Genomic DNA, 17,169 nt, shown 5'->3' on the forward strand with positions numbered 1-17,169 from the left:
TAGTTTCAGCATAGAATAATTAGTCCACCATAAAAATTTCACTACAATTGGACCACAGAAGCTGCAGCTATGAATTATTTCAATTAATTACAGATAAAATTTGATTTTTCTAACTAATTTAAAGCTACAGAAAATATTTGTACTAAAGTATACCATATTATATATTCATTGCGTAGATCTACTCATGTGGAGTCCAACAAAATTGGATTTTCTATTTTATAATTTTTCTGTGATTTACTATGATTTTTCAAAGATTATATAAAAACAATAGAAAAAAAGAAAAAAAGTCAAAACCACGGTTACCGTAGCTGAACCATTGTTACTGTAGCAAAACCGCCATAAAAACCACCCAGAGGTGATTTGAACGGTTTTGAATAGTTTAGGGGGGGTAAATTAGACTGTTTCATAGTTCGGGAGGTAAAGTAGACACCACCCCATAGTTCGGTGGTGATGTAGAATTTTTCTTTTTTATTTTCATCTATATTTAATGCTTCATACATGTGTCACAAGATTCGATGTAACGGAAAATCTTGAAAAGTTTTGGGTTTTTGGGTAAACTAAACAAGGCCTAAGAGCAACTCCAGCCCAAGTCTCTAAATTAAGCCCTTAAACTTTTATTTACAGGCTATGATAAAAAAAGTAGGGGCTCAAATTAAGATCCAACTCCAGTGGAAAAAACAGACCAAGTCCTTATCTTTCATGGGACCCACCTGTCATTGACAAATCCTATATCAACTCCACCATTTATAATCCCTATCTTGATTTATGGGTGGGGAGAGGAAAGTGGGTGGGACCCATTGGATAGAGGTTCTAGATATGAAGGGCTGAAACTATAATAATGAAGACATGGAAAATGGGAGGCCAAATAAATGGATTAGAATTGATTTTTTTTAATCTAAGGGGGTGTTTGGGACTGCTCTGTTCTACGTTTTTTTAGCTCCGCTCCACTTTTTTAGCCAAACAGTTTCAGCTCCACGCACTCAGTTCAAGAAAAAATAGTGGAGTTGTGAGAGCACCTAAAGAGGTACTTCACGAACTCCAGTTTTTTTTTGAGCTGCTCTATAGTGAAGTTTGTAGAGCAGAGTTCGTGGAGTAATGCCAAACAGTACCTAAGTCTCTGTAGTTGCTCTAATGGCACGCATGCATTGCCTTCCAACCTTTGCCAAACGGCTTCTTTTTTCTATCGCTCCGCCGTCGCCGTAAGTCTGTCTATGGCCGCAGCCACTGCCACCGTCACCTTCTCGCCGTCTCCCCCATCCTTCTTGAACTCCCAGCTCCGTCGTATCCACCGGCCTGCCTCTACCACGACGATAGCTTTTTTCGCACGCCGTTTCTGCGGTGTAAAACCTAGCCCCAACCGCTCCCGAGGCAAGTCCGCCCCGGTTGCCCCCCCCGACCATGGATTCGGCGCACTCGAAGCGGAGCTCTGGCGCCTCCGCCGCCTCGTGGAGCTGCAGATCCACCGCTTCGGCACCGAGGCCGACGCCGCGTACCGCGACCTACGCTCGGCGGTGCGCGAGGTCAGCGGGGACCGCGTGGTCCTAACCTTCCGCCGCTCGTCGCTGCGCTACTTTGCCGGAGCGCTCCTCTTCTTGCTCGCCTGCGCCGTCGCGGCGCGAGTGCTACTGGGGATCGTCTTACGGGCGTGGTGGCGGCGGGGGTTGGGGAGGGGATTCTGGGGTGGAGTTGAAGGCGGCAGGGCGGTTGTTCGAAGGAGGGACCGCAGCCTGGGAGGGAAGGAGGTGGTGGTTGCTGTATCGTCGTCGCCTATGGAGGCAGCTCAGACCAGTCATCTCCCAGAGCCAGCAAAGGAGGTCTGGAGGAGGTACTCACAAGCCAAGTTACCAGACTGGTGGCCCAAGGTTGGAGCGACCGTGATGGAATCTGGGCCAGAGATGGAGAAGTGGGCAAGAATGGCAAACAGATTAGTCCGAGGTGAATGCCTGTAAATTTCAGTTCTAGGCTGCTGGCATAATTCTCAATGTGTTGCCCTAATGCACCAGTCTGCTAAATCTTTTAATTGTTTTAACCTTTCATGTTTTCTGGGTATATAAGTTGCTTGCAAATTGAGTTTGTATTTCAAAACACCAATAAGGGGGGGGGGGGGGGGTGCTCTGTGTGGTAACATTGGTTTTGTTTGCTCATTCAAGTTTGAATAGCATCAACATAATGCCACTACAACATTATATTATTCTATAAAACTAGGAGTTTTAAAATGGTACGGAGGTTAGTTTTGTTTATATACTTTACTGAATTCGCTCTCGAAAAGGCCTTTTCTCTGAAGTCCTATTAGATTTAGTATTTACAGAAATGTTCCGGGAATCGGCAGAAATGTAACATTTGGAGCGCGATTTCCTTCTAACACATTTTATTTGTTCCTACAACTTGTATTTGTTATTCTTTAATAACAACTCAAAACTAGCTGACATTATACTATTTGAAATTTGAATGATAACTTAGCTCTTGTCATGATTATTACCTTGAAATTATAATAGTTCGTACAGTTTTGCTAGAAATCTAACAGTGACCAAAAGTTGGCATGTGAATAAAATATTGCATGTGAATCTTATTATCTTTAGCAATGTACTACATACATAGTCCAAATGTGAAACAAAAAGGAGGAACCTTGTTGTTACTGTATTCGAAATCAAGTTACCCAATTCATACTTGCACAGTGGGATGCTACTATTGTGTTGTAGACTCCTTCCTGGGCCGCCATTTTAGGCGTCGGGCTAGGAAGGCCACAGCCACAGCCAGCAATGGCTAAGGCTTATTCAGTTTTAGAAAGAGAATAATCAGGGAGACTTTTTAGGATCTGATCTATTGTTTGTTGGGAAAGAAATATGCACCTGGACTATAAAGGATGCACTTAGGATTGTATTTGGTTCATCGAAGAAGAATAGAACCTCCCTGAGCGGGTGGGGTTTCTCGTCAACGGTGGCTGCGCGCGGTTCAGCCGCTACCGCCGGCGATCTCCCCACTGCGCCATTGCCCCGTTACCCTCTTCGTTCCAATTCTCAGTCAAGCCTTCTTCTCCACTCTCCCCTGCGTACTCCTAGGCGGCGACGCCATAACAATTTGGTATCGGAGACCTCTTCCGGTGCATCGACTTTCATGTCCGGCACCGTTCCTGATCGTGCGGCCATGGACACGAAGCTCGATCGCCAACTCACCACCATCAACCACCGCCTTAATCCCATGATTCCCGACTGGCGCGCGTGGAGACCGGCAGGACCGACACCGGCAAGGGCGCCAGCGGGGACGACGACACCGGTGGAGCGGACGAGACCCATCGCGATGACGTGGAGGACGACGCGCACGACGCCCGCGACCGCGCCTGGACCTCCTTCTGCGACCGCACACTTCGCGAGCGAGAGCGCTTCGCCCGTGACTCGTTCGACCGCGACTTCTACAGCCGTGGCAGCCGCAGCGCGCGGGGCTCCGTCGAACGCGGCGAGCGGGGATACGACGACCGCGGCGCGCGGGATTACGACGACCGGGGCAACCACGACTACTTCTGCTACTTCAGTCGGGGCCCGCGTGGCTACTCCGACCGCGACCCGCGTGGCTTCGATGACTATGACGCTCGCGACTTCGACCGGGGTGCTTGCGACTACGGACGCGTGAGTCGTGCCCAGGACCGCGATTACGACCGCGGAGGAGGCCGCTTCCTCGACCGACGCCGCGAGTCGCACAGACCGCCAAAAATTTCGTTTCCCACCTTTAATGGTGAGTCGGATCCATTGACTTGGCTGAATAAGTGCGACAACTACTTCCGCGGCCATCGTGTTCCTGAAGATGAGAAGGTCTGGATGGTATCCCTGCACCTCGACGGTACCGCGGTGGAGTGGTACTACCAGATGGAGTGCGACTTCGACTTGGTTGCTTGGCCGCGCTTCGTCGACTTCGTCAACCTCCGTTTTGGTCCACCCATCCGCGCCAACTCGATTGCGGAGATCAAGGCCTTGGTCCGCACCGGCACCGTGGAGGACTATTTGCGGCGCTTCCTGACTCTACTCGTGCGCTGCGACGACCTCGCCACGCGCACGGTGATTGACCTCTACACGGGCGGTCTTGGATAGCCGCTCGCCCACGACATCGAGATGTAGTACCCTACCAACCTCCAGAAGGCCATGAGCCTCGCGCGGGCGTTCGAGCAACGCCAAGCGGACGCCTCTGCTGTCAATACTTCGGTGGCGGCGCCTAAGGGCTCCAGTCGCCGGGCCGTTGCGTCGCCTGCTCCCTCTGGCGCCATGGTGCAGGATGGCAAGACGGAGGGGCCGCGGCCATGTTTCCGCCGCCTCACAGCAGGAGATGTAGGAGAAACGACAGAATGGGCAGTGCTATTTCTGCCCAGAACCGTACAACAAGGACCACAAGTGCGCCGCCAAGGGCGTCTTCCTCATGGACTTGGCGGATGGCGAGGACGACCCCCTTAGCGACATCAACGACGGCGAAATCTCCCTCAGCGCGCTCACTGGCCTCAGTTCTGCTGACTCTATGCTGTTGCAGGTAGTATGCAGTGTCCAGCTACGGGCACTAGTGGATACCGGCTCCACTCACACATTCATTCACTCCACGCTCGCACAACGGCTGGGTCTCACAGTCACCCCGCCCGCTGGCCTCAACGTCATGGTGGCCGATGGGGACCGGGTGCGTAGCCCGGGTGTCTGCCTCGTGACCCATCGGTGGCAAGGCCTTCTACATCGACTGCTTCACCCTTGACTTGGGTGGCTTCGACTTGGTCCTCGGCGTCCAGTGGCTCCGGATGCTGGGACCCATCGTCTAGGACTTTGGCGCACTAGCGATGTCTTTCTGGTACAACGGCCGCTCCCATCACTGGACCGACATCCACAGTCGGGGTCCAGCCACTCGTGTCATCTCTGACCCCCGCGCTGTACTGGAGGAGCTGCTGCAGTCCTACCAGGACATTTTCGAAGAACCTCGTGGCCTGCCGCCACCACGCCGCCATGATCACCAGATTCACCTCCTCCCAAGCGCCCCACCGGTGGCGGTGCGTCCGTGTCGGTACCCTCAGCTCCTCAAGGATGAGATCGAGCGGCAGTGTGAAGATATGCTGGCACAGGGGATTAGCCGGGAGTCGATATCGCCATTCTCCTCCCCGGTGCTCCTGGTCCGCAAGCATGACAACACCTGGCGCTTCTGCGTCGACTACCGCGCCCTCAATGATGCCACCGGCAAGGATAAACTCCCGATCCCGGTGGTTGACGAGCTGCTGGATGAGTTGAAGGGTGCCCGCTTCTTCACCAAGATTGACTTGCGCAGCGGGTACCACCAAGTGCGTATGCACCCACCACTCACTGCCCTCCTCAAGCGGGAGGCCTTCACCTGGATCGCCGATGCCGAGGCCGCCTTCCTCGCCCTCAAATTGGCGCTGGTTACTGCTCCTCTACTGCAGCTGCCCGACTTCACCAAGCGCTTCGTGGTGGACTGCGACGCATCCGGCACTGGTTTTGGCGCTGTCCTGCACCAAGGAGATGGCGCCATCGCGTTCTTCAGTCGGCTAGTTGCCCCTCACCATACCAAATTACCGGCCTATGAACGTGAACTCATTGGGCTGGTCAAGGCTGTCCGTCATTGGCGACCTTACCTCTGGGGTCATGCCTTCACCATCCGCACCGACCACTGGAGTCTCAAGTTTCTCCTTGACCAGCGCCTGACGACCATACCACAGCACACATGGGTCTCCAAGTTGTTTGGGTACGACCTCACGGTTGAGTACCGCGCTGGCAAGTTCAACACCGTCGCCGACGCGCTATCTCGACGTGATGAGGAGGCTGCTGCCTTGGTACTGTCTGGCCCCTCTTCACCGACTACGACACGCTGCGTGCTGAGCTGCAGGAGGACGCCACAGCTCAGGACCTCTGCCAGCAGCTTGCTGCAGGCACCGCTCTGTCCGGGTGGCAGCTTGTTGATGGCCTGCTGCTCTACAATGGCCGCACCTTTGTTCCAGAGGGCTCCAGCCTCTGGCCGCAGCTGCTGCGTGATGCCCATGAGGCTGGGCATGAAGGGGTACAGAAAACTCTACACCGGCTGCGGGCTTCGTTCTACAGCAGCCACGCGCACCGCCTGGTACGCGACTTCGTTCGGGGCTGTGCCGTCTGTCAGCGCAATAAGACGGAACATCTACATCCAGCAGGTCTACTTCAGCCCCTACCGGTGCCAAGCCATGTTTGGAGTGACATCGCCATGGATTTCGTGGAAGGCTTTCCGCGGGTTGGTGGCAAGTCTGTCATCTTGACCATCGTCGATCGGTTCTCCAAGATGGCTCACTTCTTGGCCTTGAGTCACCCCTACTCCGCGCAGTCCGTGGCTCGGGCGTTCTTCGACAACATCGTCCGGCTCCATGGCTTTCCGTGCTCCATTGTGAGCGATCGCGACACGGTCTTCACCAGCCATTTCTGGGAAGAATTATTCAAGATGGCTGGCGTCAAGCTACTGCGCAGTTTGGCCTTTCACCCTCAGACGGACGGCCAGTCGGAGGTCTCCAACCGCATCATTGTCATGTATCTGCGGTGTCTCGCTGGTGATCGACCCCGTTCTTGGTTACAGTGGCTTCCATGGGCGGAGTTCTGCTTCAACACTTCATACCAATCCGCTCTTTGGGCCACACCTTTCGAGGTCGTGTATGGCCGCCCACCCCCAGCTCTGATGTCTTACACGCCGGGCGCTGCTCGTGTGGCTGCAGTGGACGGCAGCTTCGGGATCGTGATATTTTCCTGGCTGAAATTCGGGAACGCCTCATTCTTGCTCAGGACACCATGCGGGAGCACCAGAATCAGAAACGCCGCCATGTGGAGTTTTCTGTGGGCGACTGGGTGCTGTTGCGCCTCCAGCAGCGCACAGCAGTCGGCATTACAGCTGCTACAACTTCAAAGCTTGGTCCACGTTACTTTGGGCCATATCAGGTTCTTCAGCGAATTGGTGCTGTCGGTTACCGCCTGCAGCTGCCACAAAAGGCGCGCATCCATGATGTCTTCCACGTCGCCTTGCTGAAAAAGTTCACCGGGGATCCACCTGCTGCCATCATGCCTTTGCCGCCTATTCTACGAGGCCGTGTGGTGCCTACACCGTCTCAGGTGGTTCGAGCTCGTTTGAACCGTGGTTGTTGGGAGCTTTTGGTACAATGGGATGGCTGCTCTGCTGCTGATGCTACTTGGGAGCCGCTTGCTGATTTCAAAGAGCGCTATCCGGGATTCCAGCTCGCGGACGAGCTGTTTGTTGGGGAGGAGGGAAATGTTGTAGACTCCTTCCTGGGCCGCCATTATATGCGTCGGGCTAGGAAGGCCACGGCCACAGCCAGCAATGGCTAAGGCTTATTCAGTTTTAGTAAGAGAATAATCAGGGAGAGTTTATAGGATCTGATCTATTGTTTGTTAGGAAAGAAATGCACCTGGACTATAAAGGATGCACTTAGGATTGTAATTGGATCATCGAAGAAGAATAGAACCTCCCTGAGCGGGTGGGGTTTCTCTTCGACGGTGGCTGCGCGTGGTTCAGCCGCTGCCGCCGGCGATCTCCCCACTGCGCCATTGCCCCGTTACCCTCTTTGTTCCAATTCTTAGTCAAGCCTTCTTCTCCACTATCCCCTGCGTACTCCTAGGCGGCGACGCCATAACATATTGTTTTCCATATATATTAATGTACACAACCGGTGAACCAGAATTATAGGTACATATAACATATTTACCCTTTTTCTTTGGGAAGTAAAGTGGATTATCCTTCATCATTGCCTAGAATTACTTGTTGCTATTACTGAAATTTGTAAATCCTTTTTTTGTGCCAGCAATAATTGATAATAGAGTCATGGGGAGGGATTACAGATATGATGATGCAATTCAAGTTAGTGCTTTTCACTTTTTAACATTGGTGCTATATCTTTCATATATGTGAATGACTTCGAGTTTGTATCATTATGTTTGAGAAGTGATTTCTCTTCTTTAATGCAATTTCATGCGCTTCTCATGTGCATTTGAGAAAAAAGAAGTATAGATTCCCACTTTAAACTGTCCCTTTGTTAGAAGTAACAGAGCGATTGTCATGGGCTAGAGAAGGGACATTGGAGGAAGGTTTATGGTGAACATTGTATTTGAAAGATGTAGCCAGACATGGTCTAGGCCCTTGATTGCGCTGTGGAGCTATGGTGTTGCTCGATGTTGTCTAGATGAGGCGTGGCACGTGAGGAACTAGTTATATAATCAATCTAATAATGCCTGCCTAACCTAGGCCGGATCATAATTTACTTGGTGCATGTGTTCGGTCATAAAGATTTGCAAAATACTCTAATAGATCAATAATTAAGCTAACCGACAAAATCATGAGAAAAAATCCCTGTATGACACTTCCAAACTCACTTATTCCTTGCATGGCCCTCGAGAGTTTAAAGTTCCGTATTTGACACTAGCTTCAAATTTCATGCCTTATCTGGCACTCATCACTTCTGTTAGCTAACACTGTTAATTAACACATGAAAATACCAAATTGCTCCTGAGGTAGTATGTAACCATATATGAACAAATTTCTTCATGTATGATGGTAAGCCTTATTTGATAATATTGGTGAAAAGACCAAATTTATGTATGCTAACCTTATTGTTGCATCCTTTCATAATCATATTATATTATATATTAAACAAATTTAAATCGTATTCCTAGCACCCAGAAGAAACCGGATGATGCTGTTTGAACATGTGCTGAAATACATAGGCCCAGTTTGGAAAAGCTTAGGCTTTTTAAGTCAGCTTTTTATTGGCTGCCCAAACAAGTGGCTTGCTGAAGAAGCTCAGGGATAAAAAGCTAGATGTTTGGTCGCATAGCTTTTGTGCAGGTTCTTTTATGACTGCTGTCCTATGGGGCCTAACTGTCATTAACTTCCGTAGTCGCTTTGGACTGATGATGCTGTGCCGGTTTGCTTGAGCCCGACTGTGGTGATAACGATGATGCGGCTTGAGGGGGGCGGCGGCAGTGAGCCTTCTCGGTTTGTACTCGCACCCGCTGTCTTCTTCCTCTGCGGTCAATGTGCGCTCAATGTGCTGCAATTGCCATAAGCTTTCGGTCAACATTGCTGTCCATCAACGCTTTTGTTTTTGAAAACCGCAGGAGAGCTGCGTTTCATTGTATTATAGAGAAGAAAAATAGGGTGGGTCCCCAACAGGATCCTCACTCATACGGGGACCAAATATGAGTGAGGCAATTACACACACCTTTACTGAACTCATAGAAATCAGCTGAAGCTAGACCCTAACTAAGCAGCCCTAGTCAGCCAACGCCAAACCAAGCTCAAGGAGCTTCTTTGCCCCAGCCATGCATCAGAGACTATGTTCATTCTTTAGCTCACTCCAAAGCATGCTCAGCAAAGGAGAAACCCCCTCAAACACACATGCGTTTCTATGTTTCCAAATAATCCAGGCCCCTAAAATAATTAGAGAGTTCACTCCTCTCCTGTGTTCCTTGCTCACTCTGCTGATCGTCTTGCGCCACCATTCAGCAAAACTCCGCTCGATTTTCCGGGGAGTTGAATCAGCTAAGTTCAATGGAGTGAGTAATTTGCACCATACTTGTCTTGCCATCACACAAGATGTTAGCGCCATCACACAAGATGTTAGCAGATGTTGTATTGTCTCCTCTTCCTGATCGCATAGGGGGCATTTTATCTGGATGTGAAAGACCCCTCTTAGCAAGCCTATCAGCTGTCCAACAACTATTACGGATCGCCAGCCACAAGAACATTTTGCATTTGCTCGGAGCCCAAGACTTCCATAGGCGGTGCCACGGCTCAAAAGTCACCACACCATAGAAAAAAGCTTTATATGCAGATTTGGAAGAGTAGCAGCCACTTGTATCCAGCCTCCATATGTGGCGATCCTCTTGGTCAGTCAGAGTGATACTCATGAGACAATCACAAAGCTGTAGGAATTCTCTAATACCGATCCAGGATAGGCCGCCATGAATGTCTCGTGCCCATTGCACGTTAGAGAGAGCTTCAGCCACAGTGCGTCTTTTGCGAATTCTTGGCGAGACACGAGCAAAAACAGTTGGCGCAAGATTTTCAGTCGAGCACCCATGCAGCCACCGATCGGTCCAAAAGAGAGTATTTTGTCCATTCCCTATCTCTGTCGTGACTGCAATAGAGGATAGAGCTATAGAATTAGGATGTGTTGGGAGTTCGAGATCAGACCATGGACGATCAGCTTTAGTCTTTTTCAGCCACTGCCATCTGACTTGCAAAGCCCAGGCCATCACTTCTAAGTTAGGGATGCCCAATCCCCCAAGATCCAATGGTCGCATGACCTTCTCCCAAGCCACCAGACAGCAGCCTCCATTAGCCTTTTCCTTTCCCTGCCACAGAAATCCCCTTCTGATCTTGTCCACTGCCTTGATGAACCATATCGGGACGTTGATAGCAATTAGCAAATGAATAGGCATAGCAGAGAGGACACATCGGACTAATGTTGCACGTCCAGCCCTATTCGTAAGGGTTGCCTTCCAGCATGGAAGTTTGTCCGCAATTTTTTCTATCCATGGCATGAGATCCCTCTTACGAAGCTTCCTGTTTGATAGTGGTAGGCCCAAATACTTGCAAGGGAATTCTGAAATTGTACCCGGAAGAATATCTTGAATTACCCCCAAAGACCCTTCTGTACAACTGATGGGAATGATATTGCTTTTCTGAATATTAGTTCGCAATCCTGAAGCATCCCCAAACACCTTGAGGATATCTCTGGTGATCTGCAGCTCCCCTTCAAGTGGCTTAATAAATAAGGCAACATCATCAGCATATAGGGAAAGCCTTTGTCCTGTCACCCGTGGGGATAAAGGTTGCAACAGCCCCTCATTCGCTGCCTTCACAAACAGACTGTTAAGCACATCCATCACTAAAATAAAGAGCATCGGGGATAAAGGGTCCCCTTGACGAAGGCCTCGCTGATGTTGTATGGGTTCTCCAGGTTCCGCGTTCAATAAAATTCGAGTTGAGGATGATGACAGCAGATTGGCCACCAAATTGCGCCAAGACATCCAAAGCCCAAGTGTTGTAGCACTTCTAAAAGAAACGGCCACGATACCGAATCGAAGGCTTTTGAGATATCCAACTTAAGGAAGAGGCTAGGCACCTTATGTCGATGTAATACCTTCACTGTTTGCTGTACTAGGATGAAGTTGTCATGGATACATCTTCCCCGAATAAATGCACTCTGATCAGTAGAGATTAACGAGTCCAAGAATGGAGCCAGCCGATTGGCAAGGATCTTGGTTAGGCTAACGCTGAGCATGAAACCCCGCGCGCCCAGCGTAATTGTTGCCCGTGCCCCTAGCTGAGCGGCATGAGCGCCTGCGCCCTTGGCCCAAGCCTCCGTGCCGTGTCCACCTACCTGGCTCGAGCAACTTTGCTGCCGCAAACCTGCTCTCTAGCTTGATCAGTGTGGGTGGTCCATCGCACTTGGGCTTGTGTAGCCATTTCGTGCCGCCTTGTAGGCCTCGAGTGGGTGAGCGCTGCCGCTCGGTGGGCCTCGAGTGGGCAAGCGCCGACAACTGCGACTGCACCAACCGCCTCCGAGCGATCCCGACCACCAACGGATCTGGCCTGTCCCATAGACCTATGCCCGACTGTTGCTGGAGGCCGTGGATCTATGATTTTTTGGTAGAGAATGAGAGGACGAGTGGGGCAGGAACAAAGCTAGGAATGGTGCGCTTGGGTATTTCCTAGGGATAGGGTATTTCCGTGACCTCTACAAAAATTTAACAAGTATGGCCCACTCACTTAACAAAGATGCCTAAAGGAATCGCCAAAGTGTCACGCAAGATATAAAATTTGGAGACAATGTCAATTAGGGAGTTTTTAACTTTACAAGGACATAGAGGGAATAAATGAGTTTGCCAATGCCATATAGGGAATTTTCTTGAAAATCATGCAGGCTAATTTTGGGCCACTTTATTGTTGCGTCAACCACCCCACGTGACATCTCTCCCCCTTTTCGAATAGCCAATGGATCCATAACGACTTGGTAGGAGCAAGACCGAGCCAGTGCACGAGGAACTTGAACTAGCCACAAGCTAGGCTAGTCTTTATCACCTCCTTGTGCTCACAACCATGATGTGTCAGTGGCAGTGCACCATGATGTGATAGGGACCTTTCTCCAGTTGCCTCTCCACAACAAGCCGGCAGCATCTTCATTAAGAAGACAACCATGATCTACGTCCTAGTGCTCCCCCTCGCTGTAGCTGTCAGCTTGTAGGTGTTGAGGTTGAAGTTCCAGTCCAAGAACAAGTCATGAGGTCCCTCAGTATAATTGGTGAGAAAGAAGGCATTAGTCAGAATGCTCTAGATGATTTTGCCAAATTTTTTTCCAGCCTCTGTCTGCTTCTCAATTCTCATGTGTGTGCTCTGGTGTATTTGGATGGAACCTCCCGAGGAAGAGGCTGCATCAACTTGAAGACATTATATTGTTCTGTTGGGTCGAGCCACTCTTGTAACCATGAATCCTTCAAAAATCATTCATGGAATGAGTGTGGCCTAAACTCGAGGGCTCGCCAGGATTCAATCCGCACTTTTGTGGACTCCTCTCATGTGGATATAGTTTGCTTGTTGGAGACTAAGGTGGCTGCTGTACCTCGACAGACCATTCTTGCCTCCCTTGACTCTGATTTCAATAATTTTGTCGAGCTACCGGCAGATGGCGCTAGTGGCGGCATTTTGATTGCTTGGCAACATGGGCTCGGCTTGGCTGCTGCTTCCAGTTTTTTTTTTTCTCGAACAGCGTAGGAGAACTTGGCGTCATTTCATTAAGGTAGAAAAAGGTTACATTGGTCTAAGAGACCCAACTCACACACCCCACAACCTAGACACTAAGTTTCAGACTCTCCGCAGAAAGAACAGAAACAATCAAACAGCCCTAAGGGCCTCCTGAACGCTTGGCCTCTTATTGTCAAAGACACAAGTGTTGCGATGCTTCCAAATCTCCCATGCCACCAAAATTATCAAGGAGTTGAGGCCTTTATACGCTTCTTTGGGGACAACGACAATTGATCTCTTCCACCACCTCGAGAAACGAGCACAGTAGGTTGTGGTGCCAACTGCAGCAGCCCTACCCTAATTGTTGCAAGATTAGGGTCCAAACTTGTCGAGCGAAGGCACAACCCATGAGCAATGATTTATTGTTTTATCCACTCGATCACATAAGTTCAAGACTCTGGATGGGCCAGATTCCTCTTTGATAATCGATTGGATGTCCAAACCTGGTTATGAAAAACGAACCAGATGAAAAACTTAAAGTGTGGGTTTTCTAGATTCTTTTTCATGACCTGAACTTGATGGATCCCACAAAGAATGCCGCATAGGCTGACTTACTGCTATAAGAACCATCCTGTGTTAACTTCCATCTATATCGGTCTGGAATCTCCAGTTGCAGAATAAATCCATCCACAAAAACTTACTGCTGCTTCTAGAATTGACAGCCCACATATCGATAAAAAATGGGTTGGACACATGTCTAGCCCATACATCACAATTGTTTTCTCATTTTCTTTTGGATTCGGCGGAGAGAAGTCTCGACACGCATGACGATAGCGTATCCGTATCCGGGACGTCTTGGACATTTGTAAACTTGTGCTTGCTTGAGGAGATCCTTGATTTCCACCAAGAACTTGTCGTGCTCTGTCATTGACTTAGCCATCAATTGTAGACATGCCTCACCTGGTTTGTATGAGCACACCGAAGGAGGATCACGTTCATGCACTCACGCACAATGACGGCATGCGCAAGGACGATAGGAACACCATGTTATATCAGAGTATTCCACCTAGGACAACCATTGGAACCATTGATGTGGTTGATCACCTGCCAATCAAGCATTGAACATTCATGGTGATTAGTGACCTCCAATTGTTCATCTGGCTAGGGGTGGAATGCTGACGTGAACTGCAACTAGATTTCGATGAGTTTGAACAACTCTTTCCAAAACCTACATGGGAAGGGCTCGTCATTAGCAATTGAGGTTGACACACCTTGGAGGTGAATGATTTCGTTGAAGGACGTGTGAGCCATTGAGACAGTAGGTAGAGGTAAAATGCGTGTACATCGCGGTCGATGATAGTGAGGATGATAGATTTCCCATGGACGTGGGAGAGGCCCTCCACAAAGTCCTTCGCGATGTCTGCAGACCCACTCATTGTAGGTGCTCCACCTTGTTGTCATACTGTGCATGCTTGTACAAACTCTTAAACAACGTCATGGTCATTAGAGGTGTGGAAGTCTACTTGTATCTGGTGCATTTTCTTTTGAACATCTACATGACTGAGGCCTAGTGAAAGTTGTAGCATGGCCAACAATAACACTAAGGTTGTATGCATGTCCACTTGTATGGCTTAGTGCCTGCCAAGATAAGGTGTCTTCGAGAGTCGACATCTAAATTGGTGGCCAACACATCGCGAGGTCTCACATTGGACGTGTTGCATTTGATAACAAATCAGCAAGGCCCAGATCTTCTCACTGAAAGCTAATTGAGACAACTAGTTGACGAACCTCTACTCTAGTGTTGTATATGAGATAGGTTAGCTCCACACCAAGGTTGAGCAAGGATGCCTCTCATGGAGATGATGATGGAGGCCAAATGGTGATCAAGTGCTCAATTCTTGGAAAAGAAGAGAAAACAAAATGCAAGGGTTGAAGGCAAAGGTATAGCTAGGGAATTTTGTTTTCCTGGTCAAGACACAATAGAGTGTGTGATTGGGTTTAGGATAGATAGCCGTACTATTAAGAGGCCACTAGGTGAATTGACTCCATACATTAGACCTAGTGAGGACGCTAAAAACCCTTTAAAAATATCTGTGAAAATATTAACTCTCTTGCGCTAAGTGGTGGACCACTTTGGAGTTGGCACATTTGCAAAAGGGTGGAAAAAAAGGAGCAAGGGGTGCCTCCTGGAGGAGTTGGGCCCTAACCAAGGGACTGACGCCTGGCCGAGTCTGACGCCAAACCCTAGCACAGTGCGCGTCGTAGGGTGTTTGAGTCTCGTTGGACGTTGCTCTTTGGACGCAGGACGCGATGGGTGCACTTTTCACCAAAGGGGATCCACAGGTCAACACACGGGAGAATTCAAAGGCGGTCGTGTCGGCTCATCCTTAGCCAAAATATTGTTATGGGAGCTCTTTGGACCGCGTCGGATGCTCAACGTCCTTGGTCCGACGTTCATCGGACTCCAGGTCAACCCTATGGTACAAGTAGTTGTTGGGCGACAACGGTAAGATTCAAATGGTAATTACCCGTGGTGTAATCTTAGGGCGTCAGACCTGGTCTGACGAACGGTGTCGGTCGGTCCAACGGTCACAACTTTTCTACAGTGAAGGGCTAACGACCAATTGGCTTCAAGGGGGCTTATAAATAAGTCTTGGCTGGCCATGGGCCGGATGTCTTGGCACTTTTATGACTTGTATACCCTTGTGAGCCTAAGAAAAGAGCTCTCACTCATTTTATTGATTGCTTCATCCTAAGCAAGATTGGAAGTGATTCTAGTGCATTTGCATTGAGTGAAGGCATCGAGTGGCACTAGTGATCGAGTTGAGCTGTGGAATTCTTGTTACTCTTGGTGGTTGCCGCCACCTAGATGGCTTGGAGGCAGCGGAGGATCGTTGAGCAGTTGTGGTGATTGTTGTCGGCTCTGATCGATTGATTGGAAGGGGCTGTTGTGCTCATCCCCGTGGGAGATTGGGAAGAGCAACTCTAGTGGATTCGTGGCTAGTTGGAGTGCACCACTTGAGTGACTTTTTGGCACTCAAGTCATGGGTTTGGCGTGTGAGGCCAATTAGCGTGTGAACCATCAAGTGGGGACTCAACACAACGAGGACCTAGGTTGTTGGGAAGCTGATAGAAGCCAAAGGCTGAGATTGATTAACTTAATAGAATGATTACAGCAGAGGTGTTACATATATAGGGAAACCAAGAGAGCCCAAAGGGCCTGGCCAGCCTGGAGGTGGCGCCCCAAGGGGCCAGTCTAGCCTAGGGAATTGGCAATAATAAATAGGACTAATAACTCTAACACCCCCCCGCAGTCGGAACGTTGTTGGGACGAACGTTCAGGCTGGAACGAAAATCCATGAAGACCGAGGAGGGAAGGCCCTTGGTGAAGACATCGGTGAACTGCGACGTGGTGGGAACATGAAGCACACGGACAGCCCCAAGGGCGACCCGTTCCCGAACGTAGTGGAGGTCGATCTCCACGTGCTTGGTGCGCTGATGTTGAACGGGGTTGGTGGAGAGGTAGACGGCGCTGACGTTGTCGCAGTAGACGAGGGCGGCAGAGGCCAGTGGGTGATGCAGCTCCTGGAGAAGTTGCCGCAACTAGGAGGCTTCAGCCACGCCGTTAGCAACAACACGGTATTTGGCCTCGACACTTGAGCGCGAAACCGTGGGTTGGCGCTTGGAGGACCAAGAGATGAGGCTGCTACCGAGGAAAACAGCGTAGCCGGAGGTAGAGCGGCGGGTGTCGGGGCAGCCGGCCCAGTCAGCGTCGGTGTAGACCACAAGTTGAGTCGGAGCAGAGCGAGGAATGACAAGGCCAAAGTCAAGAGTGCCCTGTAGGTAGTGAAGGATCCACTTAGCAGCCACAAGATGAGCTTCCCTGGGCTCATGCATATGCAGGCAGACTTGTTGAACAGCGTAGGCGATGTCAGGCCCGGTGAAGGTCAGGTACTGAAGGGCACCAGCAAGGCTGCGGTATGCTGTAGGATCAGCAACAGCAAGGCCAGCAGCAGCAGAGACCTTAGCACAAGTGTCAACGGGGGTGGAGCATGGCTTGCAGTCACTCATGCCGTGGCGAGTAAGAATATCCAGGGTGTACTGACGTTGTGAAAGAAATAGAGTGTCCTGGTTGCGCTGAACAGCCACGCCAAGGAAATGGTGCAGAGGACCAAGATCTTTCATGGTGAATTCTTGTTTGAGTGCAGCGATGACCCGGTGTAAAATATGCTGAGAAGATGCAGTAAGCACAATGTCATCCACATAGAGCAGCAGGTAGACTGTCTCTGTACCGCGCCGGTAGATAAACAGAGAGGTGTCAGACTTGGCTTGTGTGAATCCCAGAGTCAGTAGAAAGGAAGCATGTCAGACTGTCTCTGTACCATGCGCGCGGTGCCTGCTTCAAACCATAGAGTGACT

At 50.0% G+C, this 17,169-nt stretch overlaps 1 protein-coding gene across 1 annotated transcript in view; it reads left to right on the forward strand.

Moving 5' to 3' along the window:
* The window catches only part of LOC8061273, a 33,909-nt gene continuing 17,878 nt past the window's right edge, over positions 1,139 to 17,169 (forward strand). Inside the window, exons 1-2 of the mRNA XM_002439506.2 lie at positions 1,139 to 1,935; positions 7,808 to 7,863. Coding sequence (XP_002439551.2) covers positions 1,212 to 1,935; positions 7,808 to 7,863 — 780 coding nt within the window. The 5' untranslated portion in view covers positions 1,139 to 1,211. The remainder of the gene's footprint in view (positions 1,936 to 7,807; positions 7,864 to 17,169) is intronic.

Source organism: Sorghum bicolor, chromosome 9, assembly GCF_000003195.3.
Source record: "Sorghum bicolor cultivar BTx623 chromosome 9, Sorghum_bicolor_NCBIv3, whole genome shotgun sequence".
Lineage (NCBI taxonomy): Eukaryota > Viridiplantae > Streptophyta > Magnoliopsida > Poales > Poaceae > Sorghum > Sorghum bicolor.